Here is a 19,932-nt window from a genome sequence, read left to right on the forward strand (position 1 = left end):
CCACGCGAGGTGAACGTCGGTGTCGTTGGACCGTGGTCCAGGTCAGTTTGGCTGGGATACACTCCTGCCTACGCAGGCGAGCCGGGCTCGCCGGTGGCGACGTCGGCAGTTGCAGGAGCTGTGCCGCCTCAGCGAATTTCCTCACGACTCTTCGTTTGGTCTCCCACTGGAAGATATGGGCAAAGGGATGGCCCCATTGGTAAGCGATGCCCAGTTCCCGCAGCTTTTCTGTCACTGGTTTGAAGGCCCGGGTGCCAGGTCCTGGAAAATTTGAATTTTATGGCCCCTAAAAGTAAGGTCCGGCTTGCTTCGAGCAGCCTGCAGGATGGCCTCCTTCTCCGTGAAGAAAAATGACCCTCGTCAGGATATCCGGAAGGAGTTCCGGGCGCCCCGGCGGTCTGGAGACCCGATGGGCACGGTCCAGGGCCGGTGGCGAGGCATCGTCGTCTCCCCAGACCTCATGGAGGAGCTGCGCTATGTAGGTCAGGATATCCTTCCCTTCCTCTCCGACAGGCACTCCGCGGATGCGGAGGTTGTCCCGGCGGCTCCTATTCTCCAGATCTTCTTGCTTGACCTGCAGCTCTATGTGCTGTTCCTCCAGCGTCGCCAGGCGTTGCCACAGGAGTTCTTGATCCTCAGTGCGGGCATCAACTGTCTTCTCCAGACCATCCACACGGTCTCCCAAGTCTGTGACCTACCGGCGCAACTCCCGCACACAAGTGTGGACCTCAGAGCGAAGGGAGCCAATCTCCATTTTAAGCTCTGACATAAAGGACGTCATGAATGCCTGCGTCACCAGGGCCGCGTCCCCGGAGGTCCGCGACGCCTCCGCCACCGGCGCCGCCGCCCCCACTTTGCCCACATCGCCACCATCGAGTTGTCCCTGGGGGGTTCTGTCACCTCAGTCTTGCACACTTTGGAGTGCGTCATGGCCAGGGTTGATGCGGCGCGCCCGGCCCACCAGCACCTCGAGAGTCGGGGTCGTTGAAGGCAGTATCCAAGTCCTAGCAGAGAGTCCTCTCAACCCCCTCCCTGGAGCACCGCAGTCCAGGGTCCCAGTCCGCCCCAAGATGAGTCGTCAAGGGGTCCCGCAGCGAAGTTGCAGTAGCTGATTCTCCCCGAGGGTACACACAAGATGAGGGCCTCAACACAGGTATATCACGCCCAGTATCGTGCAGGTGGGCGGCAAGATACTCAGTCTAAGGGGGGGGGCTGCAGCACTGGTCTCCCGAGACCGTCACAGGCAGGAGCACGAAACACACAAGCACCAAGGGTGATAGACCCCGGCGCAAGAGCAGTTGGTGAGCTGCAGTCGTGGGCTGCCAGATCTCGCAGGCCGTGCACACTCTCTCAGGTGCAGGGATCTTCAATAGGGGTCGGGGGGGGCGCTCTGTCAATGCCGCTCTCCTGTGATCCCCGATCCCGTAGTACCCAATATGGGCCCCTCCAGCCCCGCAGCATAGGGGATGCAGGCCACCAGCGTAGAGGAATCCACAGGCCCCCGCAGAGTTAGGGCAGCGCCTCCGTGTATGGCCACCCGAGGGGTGCAGTCCAAGTCCCCCCACCTATATGACTACCCAGCGCGGAGGTACTGGGGTCCCAACCGGAGCGGCACGCTGTGGCAATGCGTTAGGACCCCCACTTAGGCAGCCGCAGATGGTGGGCGGCGCTCTCGTGGCTGCACCACTCCCTCTCAGCCCCCAGACTCCAGCCGCGCCGTACCCGCCGCAGAAATGTCCGCATCTTACTGTCCCCTCACAACGGGCCCCGCCGAGCCCCTGTTTCTCTTCGTCTGTGGCGCTCTCTGCCACCGCCGGTGCAATCCTCAGCAAGGTACCACAGCCGCCACCAGGGCCGATGAGTATGGGGGGAGGCTGCAAGTCACAAGGCCGGAGGGGGCCGCTCGCACTCTGCCGTGCCACTCAATCGCAGCCCCCATCCACCTCCAGGCCAGGCCCTCTAGGTCAGCGCTTCCAGAGTTGGCCCAGTTGAAAGCCTCACGGAGGCTGGTGACTGCTGCAGGCCGTCGCACCTCCCCCCTTTGCGCTGTATCTGTTGTCAATCGGACGGGCTCCGCAGCTCAGGCCCCGATCACGGCCCCGCCGAGGGATGTCGCCACAGTCCTCCTTGGCACGAAAGCTGCAAGTCAGGTCCCGGCCACCACAGTCGGCCCCGCTGCAGGGCCTGCCGCCTCCACCGCTTCTGCCGCAGCACAGGATTACAACGGGCCAGAATCAGGACCCTGCCAACTCTCCAACAAAATGGCGGGTTCCATGCAGGACCGCAGCGGGCCACTGTAAAGCCTCTCTCCGCCACTCCAGGGGTCGCCGCCGCACGACCCGCAGCTCTTCGTCGACGGCACCAGAAAGGATCGGTGCTGCTGCCTCAAAGCTACCTCACCTCCAGTCCGTCAGGACCCCACTCCGCAAAGGCCTCGCGGATCACCCAGTGAAGGACTCCGCCAGGGGCACACAAGATGGCTGACTGCGCGCCCCGTCCTCAGGGTCTCCCGCTTCGCCTCCGGTCAAGACGCCGCCAGATCGCTCACTGCCATCCTGCCGCCGATTCTGGGCACCATCACCGATGACCCCCGCAAGGGTAAGTGCTGAGGCTCCCCAGCTCTGCTTGTAATAGCTTAAAATAGTGGGCGCCCGCCGGAGCTCCCAGGAGTCACGTCTTACTCCATAGCCAGCTAAGCCACGCCCCCATCTGCCCTTACTTTTTAAGATCCTTCCAGGTGCTTAGCAATCAGAGAAATGCACTCGTCCTCAGCCACATCCAGAGACATAGAGCCTCCTGCCACAGGACCCATGACCCCACTACTCCCTGTTAGCTGCATTACTACATAACAGTTTTGTTGTTTGTGAGAACTCCTACCCATTTCACCTCTATGGTTGGGAGGAACGCTTCAGTGCCAAGTGAATCGGTTGCAGTTCCAGCAGGCTGATGTGGAGGCGAGCTTCCATCAGAGACCAGAGTCTTCTGATCTCCATCTTTCCTATAGACCTCCCCTACCCAGCAAAGATGCATCTGTCATGACATTAGCTCTGGCTGGGTATTTGGAGATGTCTGCTGCTGGTCCAATTGCAGTCGTACAGCAACCACTGCAGGTCTTTTGCAGCCTCCCCTGACACCTGGATGGACTCTGACAGATCCCCTTGGTGCAGACCTCAATAAAACTTCAGATTCCACTGCAAAACCTAGTATTTTATCTGGCATGGCTCATAAGCAGGATGCAGGAGACCAATTGCCTAAGAAGCCTCAGAGCTGTGTATGTGGGATTGTTAATATAGGCTCCTGCAAATCCAATGCCACCATCCAGCTTCCTGGACCCAGGGCAGACAGACATTGGGCCAGTGTGACGATTTTGAATTTGTCTTGAAGAAATTCAATGGGTGCAGATCAAGGATAAGAAGAAGACCTCCATCCTTTGTCAGCACCAGGAAATGGCAGGAGTAACAACAAATATTGATCTGTGATAACGACACCATTTTTATTGCTCCCTTGGCCAAATGAGCTTGAACTTCTCCTCAGAGTATGGACAACTGGTCCTACAGGAGGTGTTGTGTGTGTCATAAACAGTTGATGGGACAGGAAGAGTAGGGAGCACCATGGTCTACGAGCTGGAGCACCCATTGGTTGGATGGAATGCTCCTCCACTTGGGAAGGTAAAAGGTGATATGGCCTCTAATCGAGTGATTTGAGAGGGGATGGGGTCTGGGTAATTGTTTGGCCCTCTGGCCTGGACGTTGTTGGCTTGCCCCCCTCCCTTCACCTCGAAAGGTTTGAGAGGACTGTTGTTGAGGCCCAAATGAATATGACCTCTGTTGGTATCCCCTAACAAAGCCTCAAAAGTGGTGATGCTGTTGGCGAATATGCCACACAGTTGGATCGAGGCCTTGAGAGCTAGCACTGGCCTAGTTCTCCTTATACCTTGCCAGGGCCAAGTCTGCTTTTGTTCCAAACAGACTAAAGCCATCTAATGACATATCTATGAGGAACTGGACATCTGTGAAAAAACCTGTGGAGCAAATCCAAGTGGGACTCCGAAGAACCACGCTGGCTCTAACTGCCCTGCCCAAAAGGTCGATCTTGTCCAAGCTTCAGACAATTTAGTATTTTGCTGCATATTGTCTATCTGTGGTTAAGCATTGGAAGGTAGGCATTATATTGCATTGAACGGCTGACAATATGTCCGCCACTCTACCCCACAACACATGCAAACATCTTCCCAGGAAGGCTGGTAGAGGAGAGCATTTATTTCACAAATACCTCCATCTGTTTTGACTCTCTGTTGGAGGTAGTGGTTGGGAATGCATTGGAGTTCAGGTAACTTGTTGAGATTGAGGTTTGCTGCAATGAATGTGATAATAATTTGGGAATTTTATATGGAGCTCCCATTCCCTGCTCTTTCCCAGAGCTCTCCCGGGTAGCGCACCTGGCCTGGAGGTCGCAGTTCGATGGATGGGTTGGGACCACAGGATTACCATGGAGAATGCTGTCTGGCTGGGCCACTTGCTTGAACATGTGGTGCAATTGGAGTTATTTCATAAAAGGGATCTTATCTGTATCTCAAGATTGAGGGTTGTTTATCAAGGGTCTCACATGAAGTAGTTTTTAAGAGCTGCAGGTGGCGTTTAAACTCCATAATTCTCAATTATATAGATTTTAGAAGCTCCACCACTGAGCTTCTCTGGCTAAAAACAGTCTGCTGGAAGGCAACACCCACATGAGGCCGTTAGGGAAACGCAGCATCCACTGCATTTAATAATCCCTGGTGATTAACTCTCTGGATCTCTTTGTGCCTTTGAAAAAAGGCAGGAGGCCTTTACAAAGGCCACTGGAAAAAACACAAAAATGGCCCTACTTAACACCACTTAGTCTTTGGCTTGCCCATGGGCATTCTTCGGCTATGTGCTTCTGCTGCCTGTATGAGAATAGAGATTTCTTTGATAAGGTCTGGACTTGTCTTGTAATTGCAACATATTGGTCTGCTGTCTTTAACACACTTTCTTTAATGACCCGTAGGGAGACTGGCCTCTGGATAGACTGGGCACCTTATCTGCATAAAGAGTTATAGCATGAGTCTGAAACGCCACTAGAAGGCCCTTATTGTCTACCTGGAGCAGTGCCATGGGCTGCTGTGTGAAGCAGGAGGAGCCTATCTAAATGGCAAGATGTTGCCCCCTCAAAAGTTTAATACAATCTGGGGCAAAGGGTGGAATCACTATGGTCTGGAGTAATTGATGTAATGAATTGTGTGATTTCTTTCATATCCGTGATGCATCTTATTGCTTGCTTTGTACTGTTTGTTTTCAGTTTTGAAAAATTAATAAAGATGGTCTATAAGAAAAAAAGAGGGGGAAAGAAGAGGGGCAAAGACATGTTTTAGAGAAAAAGCCACTCGTTCATAATGGTGACTGATGTACCATCCACAGAAATATAAATCCATAGGGTATAATGGGAATTATATTTCGGCGGATGGGATATTCGGTACCGTTGTGATGACGTAACTCATCCACCAAAATCGTAATCCGGTCCTCAGTTTTGGTAAAGCATGGTTAACACATAGTCCTGGTTTAACAATGCTGTTACATGAACAAATAACAGTTTGAAGTTGAAACTATCCCATAGAGTGGATTATATATCAGACTTTTGGTTTTAAACGTCTAGCTTTTATCTCTAAAAAAAAGTCATCTATCAACTTGAATTCGTATAATATTGATATGTGTATGTGTATTGATTTCTGCATCTGTCAAACCACTGCTCTGTACCTTGCATATGTTGAAGGTGAGCCAGGTATCTGTTCCTGCCTTCAGAGGCAGCTCTAGAGATCAGGGGCCTCATTTATGAGGCTGTGCGTCACTTTTACACCACTGGAGCGTCAATTTTTGTGACGCACCACTGGCGTAAAAAATGCGCCTTGTTGCACCATATTTACAAAGTGACGCATCTAGGTAGATGCGTCACTTTGTAAACCCCTGCGCCACATTATACCTGCGCAAGGTATAATGTATGCAAGGGGGGGCGTTTTGACGCAAGAAAGGGTCATGGAAGTGACGCAGTGAAATCTATGAGATTTCACTGCGCCATTTCTAGGACTCAGATGCGTCAATTTCTTACGCCTGCTTCACAGCAGGCGTAAGACTGACGCAGGCCCATTGCTGGAGTTGCGTCACTTTTGTGATACACTGCAGCAATGCCTCACTTTTGCGCCATACAGATACGTCAGAAATACTGAGGTATCTGTAACTCCTTGCGCAATGATACGTCATACTGTAAATATGATGCATCATTGGTGTCGCAAAGAGGGCGCAGTGAAAAGTGACGCATCGCTGTTTTCACGCAGCGATGCGTCCCTTTTCATAAATGAGGCCCCAGGTACCTTCTATCTTGTGTATGAAAAGGACTTGCGCTGGTATCTTTTCTCCTTGTTCTTGGTGTGCCTCTACATCCTGGAATTAACAATAATTATTTATTTTACTTGATATAGTACTTTTAGACGAAACCCAGTACAGAATGAAATTGAAAAGGGGTTCAAAATATTCAAAGAAAATAACAATAAAAAACTTTCTGTCAGGGAGACCAATTAGAAAACTCAAGAGGGTGGGCTTTCATATTTTTTTTTAACTTAGGAGGATTGAAGCACTCCGGCTAAGTACCGAGAATGCATTCACGGTATTGGTGCTAAGAGAACAAATAAAAGTGAGGTGAAGCCCATAAGAGAAATAGATTAAGAGAGCGAAGACTTAGAGGGGGAGTATGCAATATGAAACTAAAAACACCTGAATAATGTGGATCCAGAAAAAATTCACAAAAGAACAATTAGAAGAAGCATAGGTCAGGGAAAAAGCTGAGGAAGACAAGGGGAGATGTATGCATGATATATAAGAGATAATATAAGATGAACATAAGAATTTTAGATAATCTGGAGCGGAGATGTAATATGTTTAGGGAGACTGGCACAGTACGAGCAGTAGTAGTTTAGATGAGAAGAAGCAGGAATCTGAAGCAGGAGTCTCAAAGAAAATAAAAAAAGTGATTGCATTTTCTGCATATTATGGAGGTTAAAATGATAGATTTTAAAAATAAGATATTTGGCAAAGAAAGTTGAGTCTATATCTAAGGCTGATAGCTAAAATGCAAAAGCACTAGTGCAGTAGTGACTGAAAGATAGTAGGAGAAAGAGGGATGTGTGATAAAATTGAAAAGAGACTTTGTGGCAGATTTACAAGAAACCGAAGCATCTATACAGATGCGTCAGTTTCCCTGCGCCAACCTGCAATACCCGTGTGTCAACATGGATGCGCCCTATTTACAATGAATATAGCATGTTACATTGCATGCTATAACAACACTTTCTATTACAAGGCAGTTGTTACAACGACCGTGTTGTTAGAACGCAATACCTTTACATCTCAAGTCATTAGATCAACTTGCTGTTGGTAGCCCGCTGGACGTAGGACTAGTATAATTTACTATTCCAACTCCAGCGTATGCAACAGTAGGGAAGGTGTTGGAATACTAAATTATACTATTCCTTAGGTTAGTTCCCCCCCTACAGCAAGTTGATCTAATGACATGCAATGTAAAGGTATCGCTTTCTAACAACATGGTCGTTGTAATGACCGTGTTGTTAAAGGAACGCGATGTAATGGCAGCGTTTTAAACGCTGTTTCCCATTTACTATACGGCGCACCATGGTGCAAGGATTGAGAGATGCGTCAGAAATTCTGATGCATCTGTTGAGCCAAAAGTGACGTATTGCTGGAGTTGCTCATGAAAGCGATGCAACTTCAGCAATGTGCCACAACAGATAGGTCTGTCCCATTTAAACAGCCTTGCATCATTCCTTACGCCTGAGCTGAGCAGGCATGGTGATGTTGGGGCAGACTTACAAGAAACTGATGCATCAGTAGAGATGCGTCAGTTTCCCTGCGCCAGCCTGCGATACCCTTGCGCCGCCATGGATGCGCCAAGTTTACAATACGACCCACCATGGCACAAGGATTGACAGATGCGTCAGGAATTCTGATGCATCTGTTGCCCCAAAATTCATGCATTGCTGGAGTTGTGTCGCAAGCACGACGCAACTCCATCAATGCATTTTGAGGCCTATATTTATTGTACTGCGTCACTCCTTATGCCCGCTTCTGGTTTTGACGCAGTGGTATCCTAGAAGTGGCGCAGTGAAAACTTGTAGATTTCATTGCGTCACTTTTACGAGGCTTTCCTGCGTGTGAACTCCCACCCTGCATACATTATACGTGATACAGGTTTAATTTGACACAGGGCTTTACAAAGTTACACATCTTCCTAGATGTGTCACGTTGTAAAAGGGCAGCAATGTGGCGCATTGTTCACACTGCCTCTGCATCAGATAAGTTACACAATGGTGGTGCAAAAGTGTCACAAAGGGCTTGTAAATCTGCCCCTTAGTTTTTGGGATTGTGTTGGAAAAAGTGAGCGATCCTCTAGACCATAAGAGATGAGAAACAGGCAGAAACATGAGTTCGAAGTTTGAGAGAGAAAGGTAAAGAACATTTGCGAGATATCCCTGGAGAAGTATGACTTGAGCCCAAAGAAAGGGTTATTGAATCATAATGGAATAACAAGGGAAACAAGGAAAGGACCCTGGACTTAGCCCTGAGAAATGCCCGAATGCAAACCGTGTTTCGAGAAACTGAACAGAAAGAAAAGTGGAGGCAAAAGTTACACATACAATGCATTGTAGAATTTCCAACAGATCGAGAATTGTTTCTCACTAAGGAATCCCCTTTTGCTTGTTGTCACTGGAGACCTAATGGTAAATGAACTCATTTCGACTGAAATGTTTTCAAGAATTCTATATGTCTTCAATATCATCTATGTGCAATGCTAAATAGCATTCTCGCTGTGACTACCATGTTTTTTGCACTTTGGAAAATGGAAATGTTTCCTTAGGTTCCATTAAATGTTTTACCTGTGTGTCCATCAATGTCCATTGTTTGATTTTCTCCTAACTTTTAATCTCAGGATTTCCATAACAAAATGCAAAATGCAGTGAAGTATTTGGAGAGGCGTCTGCCATCACTGAACACAGCCTACAGCACTGTGATAGCCTCATATGCCCTGGCTCTGATGGGCAGCCCAAGAGCAGATGACGTGATTGACAAATATTCCACCGGTAAGATTTCTTATTGGGTCCTAGATTATCTTCATGCTGACCACGGCAACGGATTGGCTGAAAACCAAAGTCTTGCATAGCCATGATTTATGTCAGGCTGACTTCCTTCAATCATTCAATTTATAGTTCATTAGCAAATTTCAGTAAAGTGTTTTTCGGAGGTTCCATGCCTATCATTCAAAAATCAACTACCTAATATAGGAAGCAACTGACAAAGTATTCTAAGTAAATACATTGTCCTCTTTCTGGATTTGAATAATGTATTCTTTAGGTTCAGGATGACTACATTTTGTTTATTTTTTATCTCTGAGTGATTTGCAACTTTTATTGTGCGGGATGTGGAGCGCCCTGATGCCTTACGTTGTACTGCACACAAATCCACACTAAACAGGCTCATAACCTGTAATATATTCTGTCAAAGTATTTCACTGGGAATAATTTTTGGGGATAAAACAGATTTACTCTGGCTCAAACCAGAGTGTTGTGCATTACCGTAATTGGTTTAAGCGAAGAAAGAGAGAAAGAAAGCATGCCATTGCATCCTAAGCTTATACATTTAGAATAATGCATACATTTTTAAATAAAGCACAGTGAATATATAAAGAGGAAAAAAGAATACTGTATCAGCATTGTACTTTTAACTATCTACTTTATCCTCAGAGTTTTAAAATGTGTCTTTGTGAAGACTGAAGCGAGATGACACTTGCATTAATGCCCAGTTCACCATTAGAAGTCTCAGTAGAAGTCACGCTGTGAGCTGGGCTACAATATTTAGTGATGCTCTGAGTCACCTCTCACAGAGTTTTTTTCTCTGCTCTGGCCCCGGGATTCACGTCCGGATGTCAAGTTAGATATGCAAGACCTAGTCTCACCTTCCAGGTAATGCAGTATGCCTTCTAGCCAATACCAAGGCAAGGCCTACCAATATATTGCCTGCTGTTTGGGTGTAGGGCAGAGGAAATCTCCCAGCAGACAGCTCCCTGGTGTCACACCTATCTCCCTATCCAAAGCTCAACCCAAATGGCAGGTAATTTGAACCCAGTAAATTTGTATTATAGGGCAATTCAATACTATATGGAAAAAATCTGCATCTCGGACCAAGGACTCGGGTCTCCACCAAACAGGTCTACTATTTTCCTTGCGGAAAGGTATGTCTGGTGCAGAAACTTAAAGTAAACTTGAGCCTTGTATTCTATTACACCTTTTTGTATATAGTTCAGTAGCCTGTCCAATTCTGCAACTAATGTGTCATGCCCCATGTTCATCTCCCATCACGCTTTGTTTTTAACCATCACTTTTCATACCATCCAATTAAGTGCCTTGTCGAGCCATGTTACTAAATGCCTGCCATTCCTTATTGTCATGAGCAGTTGCAGTACAGTGTGGATTGGGTGTTTCTTCAATCCAGTGTTCCATGATTTCACAAGTGTGGTTCAGAATTTGCCTTGGTGCTAGGTCATGTTTCAATCCTAACTACTCCTGTGGGTTAACTGACTAATTTCCAAAGCAATCCCCGACCGTGAGTAGACCCTCTTAAGTTCACTTTATCAATTCCGCAACATTAAAGAATGATGTGGGCTCTCTGTGTATTAGGCCGATCAGGGGTAACTCTGGGACATAGAGAGGGGTATTAATATTTTAGCACATCTTGCAGCACCTCAGGACAATGAACAGTAATATAGGTAGCTTCTGGGATCTGGCTGGTCTCGTCATTGAGGGCAATCAGTGACCACTGATTCAATTCCCTCTCCATCATGCCTCATCCCCTCTGTATTTTATCAGTCAAACCAGCACATTATCCATTGTATTTGGGTCCCTTGTTAGTACAATTCGCAGTCAGGGACACTCATGTTTCCTGCTTTAATTGGGTTCTTAAGCATGTCTAGAGCGATCCTGTCTCCGGGTGACTCAGATCATTTAGCAGACCAGTGAACTGAGCTGCCAAACAATTTAACAGGTACCAAAACTGATAATTTTGGCGAGAAATAAAATAATCTGGGCAGAAAAATCATCTTTGTAAGGTTCACCCTCCCAAAGGAGGTAACTGGAGCATCTTTAAAATGCCACGGAGCCTCTCAGTGTCCTTAACACAGCTCCTAGATTCCCATTCCTATTGCCTGCTGATCCATGATACATTTACACCCCTAAATATTTTTCAAAGAATTGGGAGGTCAGTCACATTTTACAAAGTGGTGGTCACCACTGTGTAGTTATAGTTAGGCCATACTTCCCATAGGAAGAGTAATTTTTAGGTCTCGCATAGGCAGCGCATGCGCTGCTTCTACGAGGCATCATGTGATCTCTTGTGTTGTGTGAAACTCCGCCTATTGCCGGTAGTTTCTATTGCCACTTGCCATTCGTTTACTCTGGAATTAATTTTGTTACCGTGCTTATCGTTGGCTTGTGATCTCATGCGTCACTTCTGGTGCTGCTTCCGTTTTGCAAGAAGCAGCACCGACCAACTACAGTTTCGTTCCGCTGCTCGTCCTTATCTATTCATGTCGGGACTACTTTTCCACCGCTGTTCACCAGTCCCAGTGTGTGCGAGGTGCGGGCAGCGCATGCTTTCTGCAATTGCTGCACCGCTGCAAGCCGCGCTTTATTCCTTAAATAGGGAGGCCGCTTCTTGCTTTACTTTTAAACAGCTCACCAACCAGTGCTGGTGTGCGTGAGGGGCGGCCAGCGCTTGTTTTTCTTTCTCACGAGCCATGCGTGCCACTTACACACGCTGCGTCAATGCTGGTGCTTATCTCTCTGATGGTGATGAATGTTGTTGTATATTTGTACTTCATTCAATATGGCTCCTTGGTGTCAGTAGTCCTTTCTTAGTGTTCCTATCTTACCTATCTCCCATAGTACCTAAGAGTGTTCTATCTGGTATGTGAGCGTTCCAGCCTTGCCAGTTGATGGTCTGGTCAGCTGTGAGGTTTACCGTTCTGCTGTCTATCTTAATAAATATATCTTAATAACCTGAAGACGTGTCCTGCTGCCTACCTAATCTACTTACAACATTTTGGCGACATCCTGTGCTGACCAGACCAGAGGAGCAGACCAGTAGAGAAGACCAGGAAGACCAGCGCAGCACGAGCTAGACCTCACAAACAAGAACCCACCTTACTGCGGCCTGTAACATGAAGAAAAGCAACTTGAAACTGGAGTAACACAAGAAAGCTTGAAGAAATTAGCCGCAAATTTGAAGGACAAATCAACAAAACAAATCGCAAGTTAATCCTATGAAACAGGTGATAATAGGCATAAAGCAACTGTAAGTAACTGAGAAATTTAAAGAAGACACCGTGCCACTGCAGCAAGAATGTTGAGGTAATCAAACTGTCATTTCAAAGAAATTCTATAAGAAAAGAAACTGTTAATTTTGTTTTAAAACCTACCAGAAGAATTCCTCATTTGTTTCTCTTAACATAAACAAAGCAAGTGTTTAACCTTTGGAAATGTGCGAGATTAAAGAGAAATGTATTTAAATCAAACAAACAAAGGACTTACAAGAAACCTGTCGGCTAATGCCAGGGAGAAGAGTTATATGTCAATAAGCAAGCTGCTGCCCACGAATGAGTGAAACCATTGCAGAATAGTGAAAGGCATACCTGTCAGAAACAAGTAACTCACCATAATTAGTCTGATGTCTGTCAGGAGCTTGTTCAAGGTTTTGGCCACAATGTGAGATCTTCCACCTGTTCTGGCTCTGCGGATGCGTGGAGTTTTGGCCAGTGCGACGTTGGAAGATTAGAGGTTCCTTTTGGGTACGTGAAAGTTGATTCTGTCATTGAGGTATTTGGGTCCGGTGTTATGCAGGCGTTTGTCCGTGTGGGTGAGAATTTTGTAGGTGATTCTTCCCCCCACGGGGAGCCAGTGGATCGTTCGAAAGTGTTGGCTGATGTGTTTGTGCCAGGGGATGCCGAGAACGAGTCAGGCGGCGGTATTCTGTATCGTCTGGAGTTTTCGGACTGGGGACTTGATGGTGATGAGTGCGTGGGTGACTGTCTTCCTTGACTCCGGAGGGATTCATTTGAAGGTTTTGCGCAGGATGCAGAGGGTGTTGAAGCAGCTGGATGTGACGGCATGGTGACTGTTGGTTCATGGTGAGGGATGAGTCAAGTACGATGCCAAGGTTTTTGGCTTGGCCAGAGGGGGTCGGTGGGCTCCCAAGGGCTGTCAGCCACCAGGTGTTGTCCCATGCTGAAGGGGTGGTTCCCAGCACAAGGACTTCTGTCTTCTTAGCATTTAGCTTGAGGCAGCTATTGGTCATCCAGGCGGCGACCTCCTGCATTCCTTTCTGGAAGTTGAGTCTGGTGGTGTCTTTGGTGAGGGAGAGGATGATCTGGGTGTCATCAGCGTAGGAGACGATGTTGAGGCCGTGTTGTTGGACGATGGCGGTGAGGGGGGCCATGTAGATGTTGAAGAGGGTCGGGCTCAGCGATGATCCCTGTGGGACTCCGCAGGTTATTTCAGTGGGATCCAAGAGGAAAGGCAGCAGTCTAATTCTTTGGCTTCTTCCGATGAGGAATGATCAGATCCAGTCTAGGGCTGTTCCTTGCATGCCGGCATTGTGTAGTATGGCGACGAGTGTGCAGTGGGAGACGGTGTCGAAGGCTGCTGATAGGCCGAGCAGGATGAGGGCTGTGGAATGGCCATGGTCCAGGAGGGTGCAGATGTCATCTGTGGTGGCGATTAGGGCGGTCCCTGTTCTGTAGTTGCTTCGGAATCCGAATTAGGACGGGTCGAGGATGGCATTGTCTTCGATGAATCGTGTCAGTTCCTTGTTGACTGTTTTCTCTGCATCTTTGGCTGCGAAGGGGAGGAGCGAGATGGGCCGGTAGGTTTTTAGATTGGTGGGGTCAGTTGTTGGCTGCTTGAGCAGGGGCCTGACTTCTGCGTGTTTCTAGTCATCTGGGAAGGTGCCTGTTTCAAGGGAAGTGTTGATGGTGCCTTGTAATTCGGATGCGATGGTTGTGGTAGATGTGTGTGGGGCAGGGGTCGGTAGGGGCCCCTGAGTGGATGCCTTTTATGGCTGAGGTGGTGTCTTCGACTGTGATTGCCGTCCAGTTGGAGATGGAGGGCTGGCCGGTGCTTCTGGGGGTGGGCCGGCTGTGGCGGCCGGTGGAAGGCCAATGAAGTTGTCGTAGGCATTTTTGATCTTGCGGTTGAAGTATGTTCCAAGCTTGTCGCAGAGGTCTTGGGACGGTTTGATGTCTGTGGTGTCCGCTGCGAGGGTTGGTGAATTCCTGGGTGACAGTGAAGAGTTCCTTGGAGTTGGTGGAGTTGGCGAGGATTTTGGTGTGGCTGAAGGTCCTCCTGGTGGTTCTGATTTGGTTGTGGTAGTCCGTCATGACATCCTTGTAGGTGGTGTGGTTTTCAGGTGTCTCAGTGTTTCTCCAGTTCTTCTCCAGGTGTCTGCAGGTGTGTCTGGCTTCTTGGAGGTCGGTGGTGAACCAGGCGGCTTTCCTGGGGCACTGTTTGTCAGGGTTGCTTAGCGGGCAAGCTCGTCTGCGCATTTGGAGATCCAAGTGTGGAGCTTTCTGGCTGCGATGTCAGCGTCTGATGCCGAAGTGTGGCAGTTTCAGGTGAGGGCGGGGTTGAGTTGGTCGTCGGTGACCTTGCTCCAGTTCCTTCGTGGAGGGTGTGGGGCTGGTTTGGGTGACCTGGGTGTGTCAATGGTGAAATGTACGCAGTAGTGGTCGGTCCATGGGGGTTGTGTTGTGTGGCTGAAGTGAACGTTGTTACCTGCTGCAAAGATGTGGTTGAGGGTGTGTCCTGCCCTGTCGGTTGGTGTAGAGACGAGTTGTTTGAGTCCGATGTGTGCAAGGTTGTAATGAAGGGTGGTGTAGTTGGGGTCGCTGGCGTTGTTGAGGTGGAAGTTCAGGTCTCCGATAATTATGTAGTTCATTGTGGCAATGGCGTGGGTGCGATGAAGTCGGTGAGGGTAGAGGCAAATGGTGCCCGAGGGCCGAGGGTCTGTAGACGAGGGTTCCCCGGAGCATGGAGTTGGGGCTGGTCTGGATCTGGAAGGGCAGGTGATTGGCGGAGGGGAAGGTTTCTCTGGAGGGGGTGGGACGGGGGTGTTCTTGTGGGCGATGGTGAGGCCCCCTCCCTGCTGATTTGGGTGGTCCTTCCTCTGGATCTTGTATCTGTCCCGGATGGTGATGTTGATGTCGGGTGCGGAGTTGGCGTTGGGCCAGGTCTCTGTGAAAAAACAAAAATAATTTTTGAAGATGGCAAAACAAATTGAACAGCAAAAATTTTTTTAAAACACATACAAAAGTATCCACTGTCTTCTACAGATGGAGCTGGACGTAGGGCTTGGTTGTAGACCCAGCCTGGCCCAAACCCTGCTGTGCATGGCTGAAGGCTGTGCGTGGCAGGAGGATTGGGTACAGGATGTGGCCACAGGCTATGCCCTGTGGCCATCCTCCAGTCTCAAAGAGCTAAAGGCAGTGGGAGGCAGAGAGTTTCCCACCCTTGGGTGGTTAGATTCGGCGAGGCCCTATGACAACATCAAGGCTGTGTGGTCACCCGTCCTTCGCCCCTTGCCCCCCCCACATGGCCAAAAGCTGTGCCCAGTCAGCAGCAGAGTTGGATGAATATGATAAAAAAACTGAAATTTATGGAAAAAAGCAACAGTTAAAGTGACGTGATAGTAATGTATGTTAATGAGATCTTTATTTACCTTAAAAAACCTCTAGAAATTCACTGAAAAAACAAACATTAAAGTGACATTATAGTTAGGAAGGGTAATAAGATTTTAGATTATGTTAAAAAAAAACTAGAAATATACTGAAAAAACTAAGAATAAAGTGACGTTATAGGTAGGAGTTGTAATAATATAAAAACGAAGGTTTAAATCCAGGCAAAATATGAAATTCACCAGTTGTAGTTTACTGAGCTAACTATAGCTGCTACCCCCACAATGTCCTGCTTATGATGACCCCACATATGACTTCTTCATGACATTAAATGACATCACTGACAATCCACCTGAAAAGGTCAGAGAACTGACTTGATTTCCATTCCTGCTTTTAAGTTCCTTGTATGTACCTTGGTGCAGTTTTCGGAGTTGTCTGGCTTCGTCACAGCCCGTTTTTACTGTTGTTTACTGTTTTTATGGGTTATTTTCTCACTTTTTAAATTTGTTCACTTTAATTTACCAGTGTTTGCACCCTGCAGGGGAGCCTACGAGCAACAAAGGGGCTGCTGGACCCCATTACTATTTTTAAATTTGCCTCACCTGGTTTAATTGGCTTCACGCTCGCACCTCCTGGCATGCCCTGGACATGCCCCTTTCATGACATATGCTACTTAAGGCCCTGGAGGACGTGTCCACACACCAGACGCACCCAGCTGGCACCCCACTGATGCACCAAAGGCAAGCCCATCAGCACCCACCGTGCCTGGACCACGACCAGGGCTGGTCCGCCTGGTAGTTCGGGCCCCCAGCCAGTGCAACATGAGTCTTATTCTAGGGACACGCTTTTATGACTAAGACAAGTAGTGAAGTCCCACTCCGGCCCTTTAATTTACTTGGTTAATATAGATAGCATCCTCCCTCACTGTCAGGTTTGAAAGACTAATTTTGTAGACCATGTCACTTACAATGTCCACTCCTCACTGTCCACAACAACAGAGGGACCCCAGCTTCAGAAAGTCAGGTGCACCCTTATAAATGCCTGATCGCTAGTAAAACATCATTTGGAGGCAGCTGAATTCATTGAGTCAGACAACATTGATATTGCTTTTTTTACTGAAACCTGGGCATACCAAGCAGCAGGTCCAGAAATGATAGCAACTGTCCCTGTGGGGTATACCTCAGACTTGATAGACGTGGTATACGTGGGGGTGGATTAGCTGTCATATATTGGGAGCAGCTTTCAGCAGTTTTCACCACCATCTTCTCAGACAATTGTGATGACAAATTCCTAAACGTTTAACAGGCTGTTGATTTATCGTCCACAGGACACAGAAGTGCATTTATTCAGCCCTTTGAACTATCCTTGGGATTCCTGGCAATTGAACCTGATTTTTCTTTACTAGCTGATTTGAATTCCCATTTGCCAAATAAATCATGCCGAGACACTGGGTCGCTGTTTGATAGCCCAGTTTGTCACTGGTCCCACACATCAGGTCATACACATGATTGATGTTTTTTTCTCTAATAACCCATTTCTTTCCAATCCCTCCATATTACCATTAACATGGTCGGATCAGAAGGCCATCCTCTGGGACTTTCAGCTTCCCACTAATTCTGTAAGTAATAGATAAACTAACAAACAAGTTCTTTCTCCGACCTGGCATAAGGTCCTCGACCCATATACAAGGTCCTTCTTGGCCAACTCGCAGCCAGAAGATAGTATCAACCTAGAGCTAAGGGTGGATAACTATACAGGTTGGCTTCGGACAGCAGCTGGTACATTAGCTCCCCTAAATTAAAAAAGGCCAAAAGGTGCAATCCTACAGTTATGTGGTTTAACAACTCCTTGAGAATCGCAAAGCAAAAATGCAGGAGACAAGAGCAATTATGGAGGAAAGATTACAATGCTTTAGAGAGAGACAAATACAAATCTTGCACTGCTCATTATAAAAGGCTTGTCCTTGAAGTAAAGTGTTTTACAGAACAAATAAAAACCTCCATGAACTCCTCTAAGGCACAGTTTCAGAGAGTCAATAAACTGTCAGTTCAAGGAGCCCATACGTCCACAGAAGGGAGGCAGTCACTCTGTGACTTCCTGACAAGTTTCTTTCAACAGAAAGTTGAACTTATCTTTAACAAATTTACAGTGAGTAGCCCTCAGAGTCACATAAACCATGAAGAGACTATAGTTTTCCCAAGACAAATCCACTTTCACAGAATTTGCCCCAGTATCAGTGGAACAACTCATTCAGGCTATATCCAAATCAACATTTGGCTCACCATTGTACCCCTGTCCACTGAATATCCTGCATCTGTTCCCAGAGGTGATAGCACTTGTGCTAACCAAAATCTATGTTTAGCTCAGGATCTTTCCCTAAACAGTGAAATGTGGCCTCCATACTCAAGCTGCTCCAGAAACCGATCTTAGATGAACAGGACCTGAATAACTATAGGCCTATTTCAAGACTGCCTTTTCCAGCAAAATTGGTTGAGAAGTTTATTAATGCTCAACTGTCTGCTTTTGTGGAAAACTATGCTCTCCTTGATAATACCCAATGCGGGTTCCAAAAGGGTTTTAGTACGGAGTCTGGTTTATTGGTGACCACCGAGGAGATCAGGGCCATAGTGTATGTGGGGACAATGCCGGCCTTTTCCTATTAGATCTCTCTCTCTGCAGCTTTTGACACAGTCAGTCATGCTGGTCTGATTGGCCATTTACGGAACTCGGAAATTCAGGGTTTAGCCATTAGTCAATTGACTTCACTTTTGATACAATGGACTTAATCAATCTCCCACAATAATTTTACTTCTGAACCTTTAACCATGCTGTGCCGGGTTCCCTATGCCGTCGACACCCAGATCGGGGTCTTCCTATCAAACAAAGGCCCCAATAGGAGCACTATTTTCAATAGCTGCATGTGTGCAGTGGGCTCTTAGATGAACCAAAACTGCTTAAAATTGAATCCCTGTAAAACAGAAGCCATTTTGTTCAGAAATAGTCTGACATACGGGTGAGCTGAGGAAGTAGGTCCCTTTCCAAATCCGGTTCAGAAAGTCACAAACCTAGGAGTTAACCTTGATGACTGGTTGGCATAAAAAAAGCAGGTAAACAAAGTTACTTCCAGTGCATTCTTTATCCTCCGAATGATAAAGAACATTGCCCCATTTCTTCCCAGAGACTTTCTTAAAATCATAGTTGTTGCTCTGGCACTATCCATGATAGATTGCTGCAATGGGCTCTATCACAATATACTCAAAGAATCACAGAATTAATTACAGATGCTGCAAAATACAGTGGTGCAAGTGTTGATGAAGGTCCCCAGATTTGTCTCAGTGTCGTCAGCCATTCATAGATTACACTGGTTGCTGGTGAGGAAAAGGATCACCTTCAAGGGACTCTGCACTGCCTATAAGGTTCTGCATTGCCTTGGCCCAGGGTATCTCAAAGACAAATTCAGATGGTATGTACCAGGCAGGTCTTTGCATTCCGACTCTGCTAAACATCTGATAGTCCCCAAGCATAGACAGACCTTTCGCGGTAGCAGGAGTAGCATCCTCTGTATAACTCAAAACTGGAATCGCCTGCCACTTGAATTAAAAAAGGCTACCTCTCTTATCAGCTTTAGGACGACCTTAAGAAATTGGCTGTTTAGGCAAGATTCATTTGGGAGAGAGCCATTACCAAGCACGACAAGCAGCATTCCTTGCTTTCCACCTTCTCAGGACTGGGCCAGGGGAGAGCTTCGCCCCCCAGACTCCCCGATCCCCTGTGACGTCAGCCTTGCACCCGGGTGCGCATACATCTGATTTCAGGCTCAGGATGGGCAAGTCTGTGCCCGTCATAGCTTGGAGGAGGCTGGGCTGGGTCACCCCCCTTGGCTTTTCGTCTTGGACATATTTTATCGGCCCCAGGAGCTGTTTTAAGGACCTAGAAGAAGGAAATCTGGGCTCTGGGGGATCAAAGTGGTGGCAGGTAGGGACTCAATGCTTTATTTTCATTTTATGTTGAACCCCAGACCAATACTAGGCCGACTGGGATGCAACTCGACTGCAGTGACTATTCAAGTACAAGCACTCCTTGCCTTTGACATTTGGGGCCCTCTAAATAACTAATAGACCATCTGCC

The 19,932-nt window shown here is 47.5% G+C and overlaps 1 protein-coding gene across 1 annotated transcript in view; it reads left to right on the top strand.

Annotated features, from left to right (window-relative positions):
- LOC144752100 (complement C3-like) overlaps window positions 1-19,932 on the top strand; it is a 1,799,539-nt gene that overhangs the window by 1,397,210 nt on the left and 382,397 nt on the right. The window contains exon 28 of the mRNA XM_078640046.1: window positions 9,016-9,166. Coding sequence (XP_078496172.1) covers window positions 9,016-9,166 — 151 coding nt within the window. The remainder of the gene's footprint in view (window positions 1-9,015; window positions 9,167-19,932) is intronic.

This window comes from Lissotriton helveticus, chromosome 1_1 (assembly GCF_964261635.1).
Source record: "Lissotriton helveticus chromosome 1_1, aLisHel1.1, whole genome shotgun sequence".
Lineage (NCBI taxonomy): Eukaryota > Metazoa > Chordata > Amphibia > Caudata > Salamandridae > Lissotriton > Lissotriton helveticus.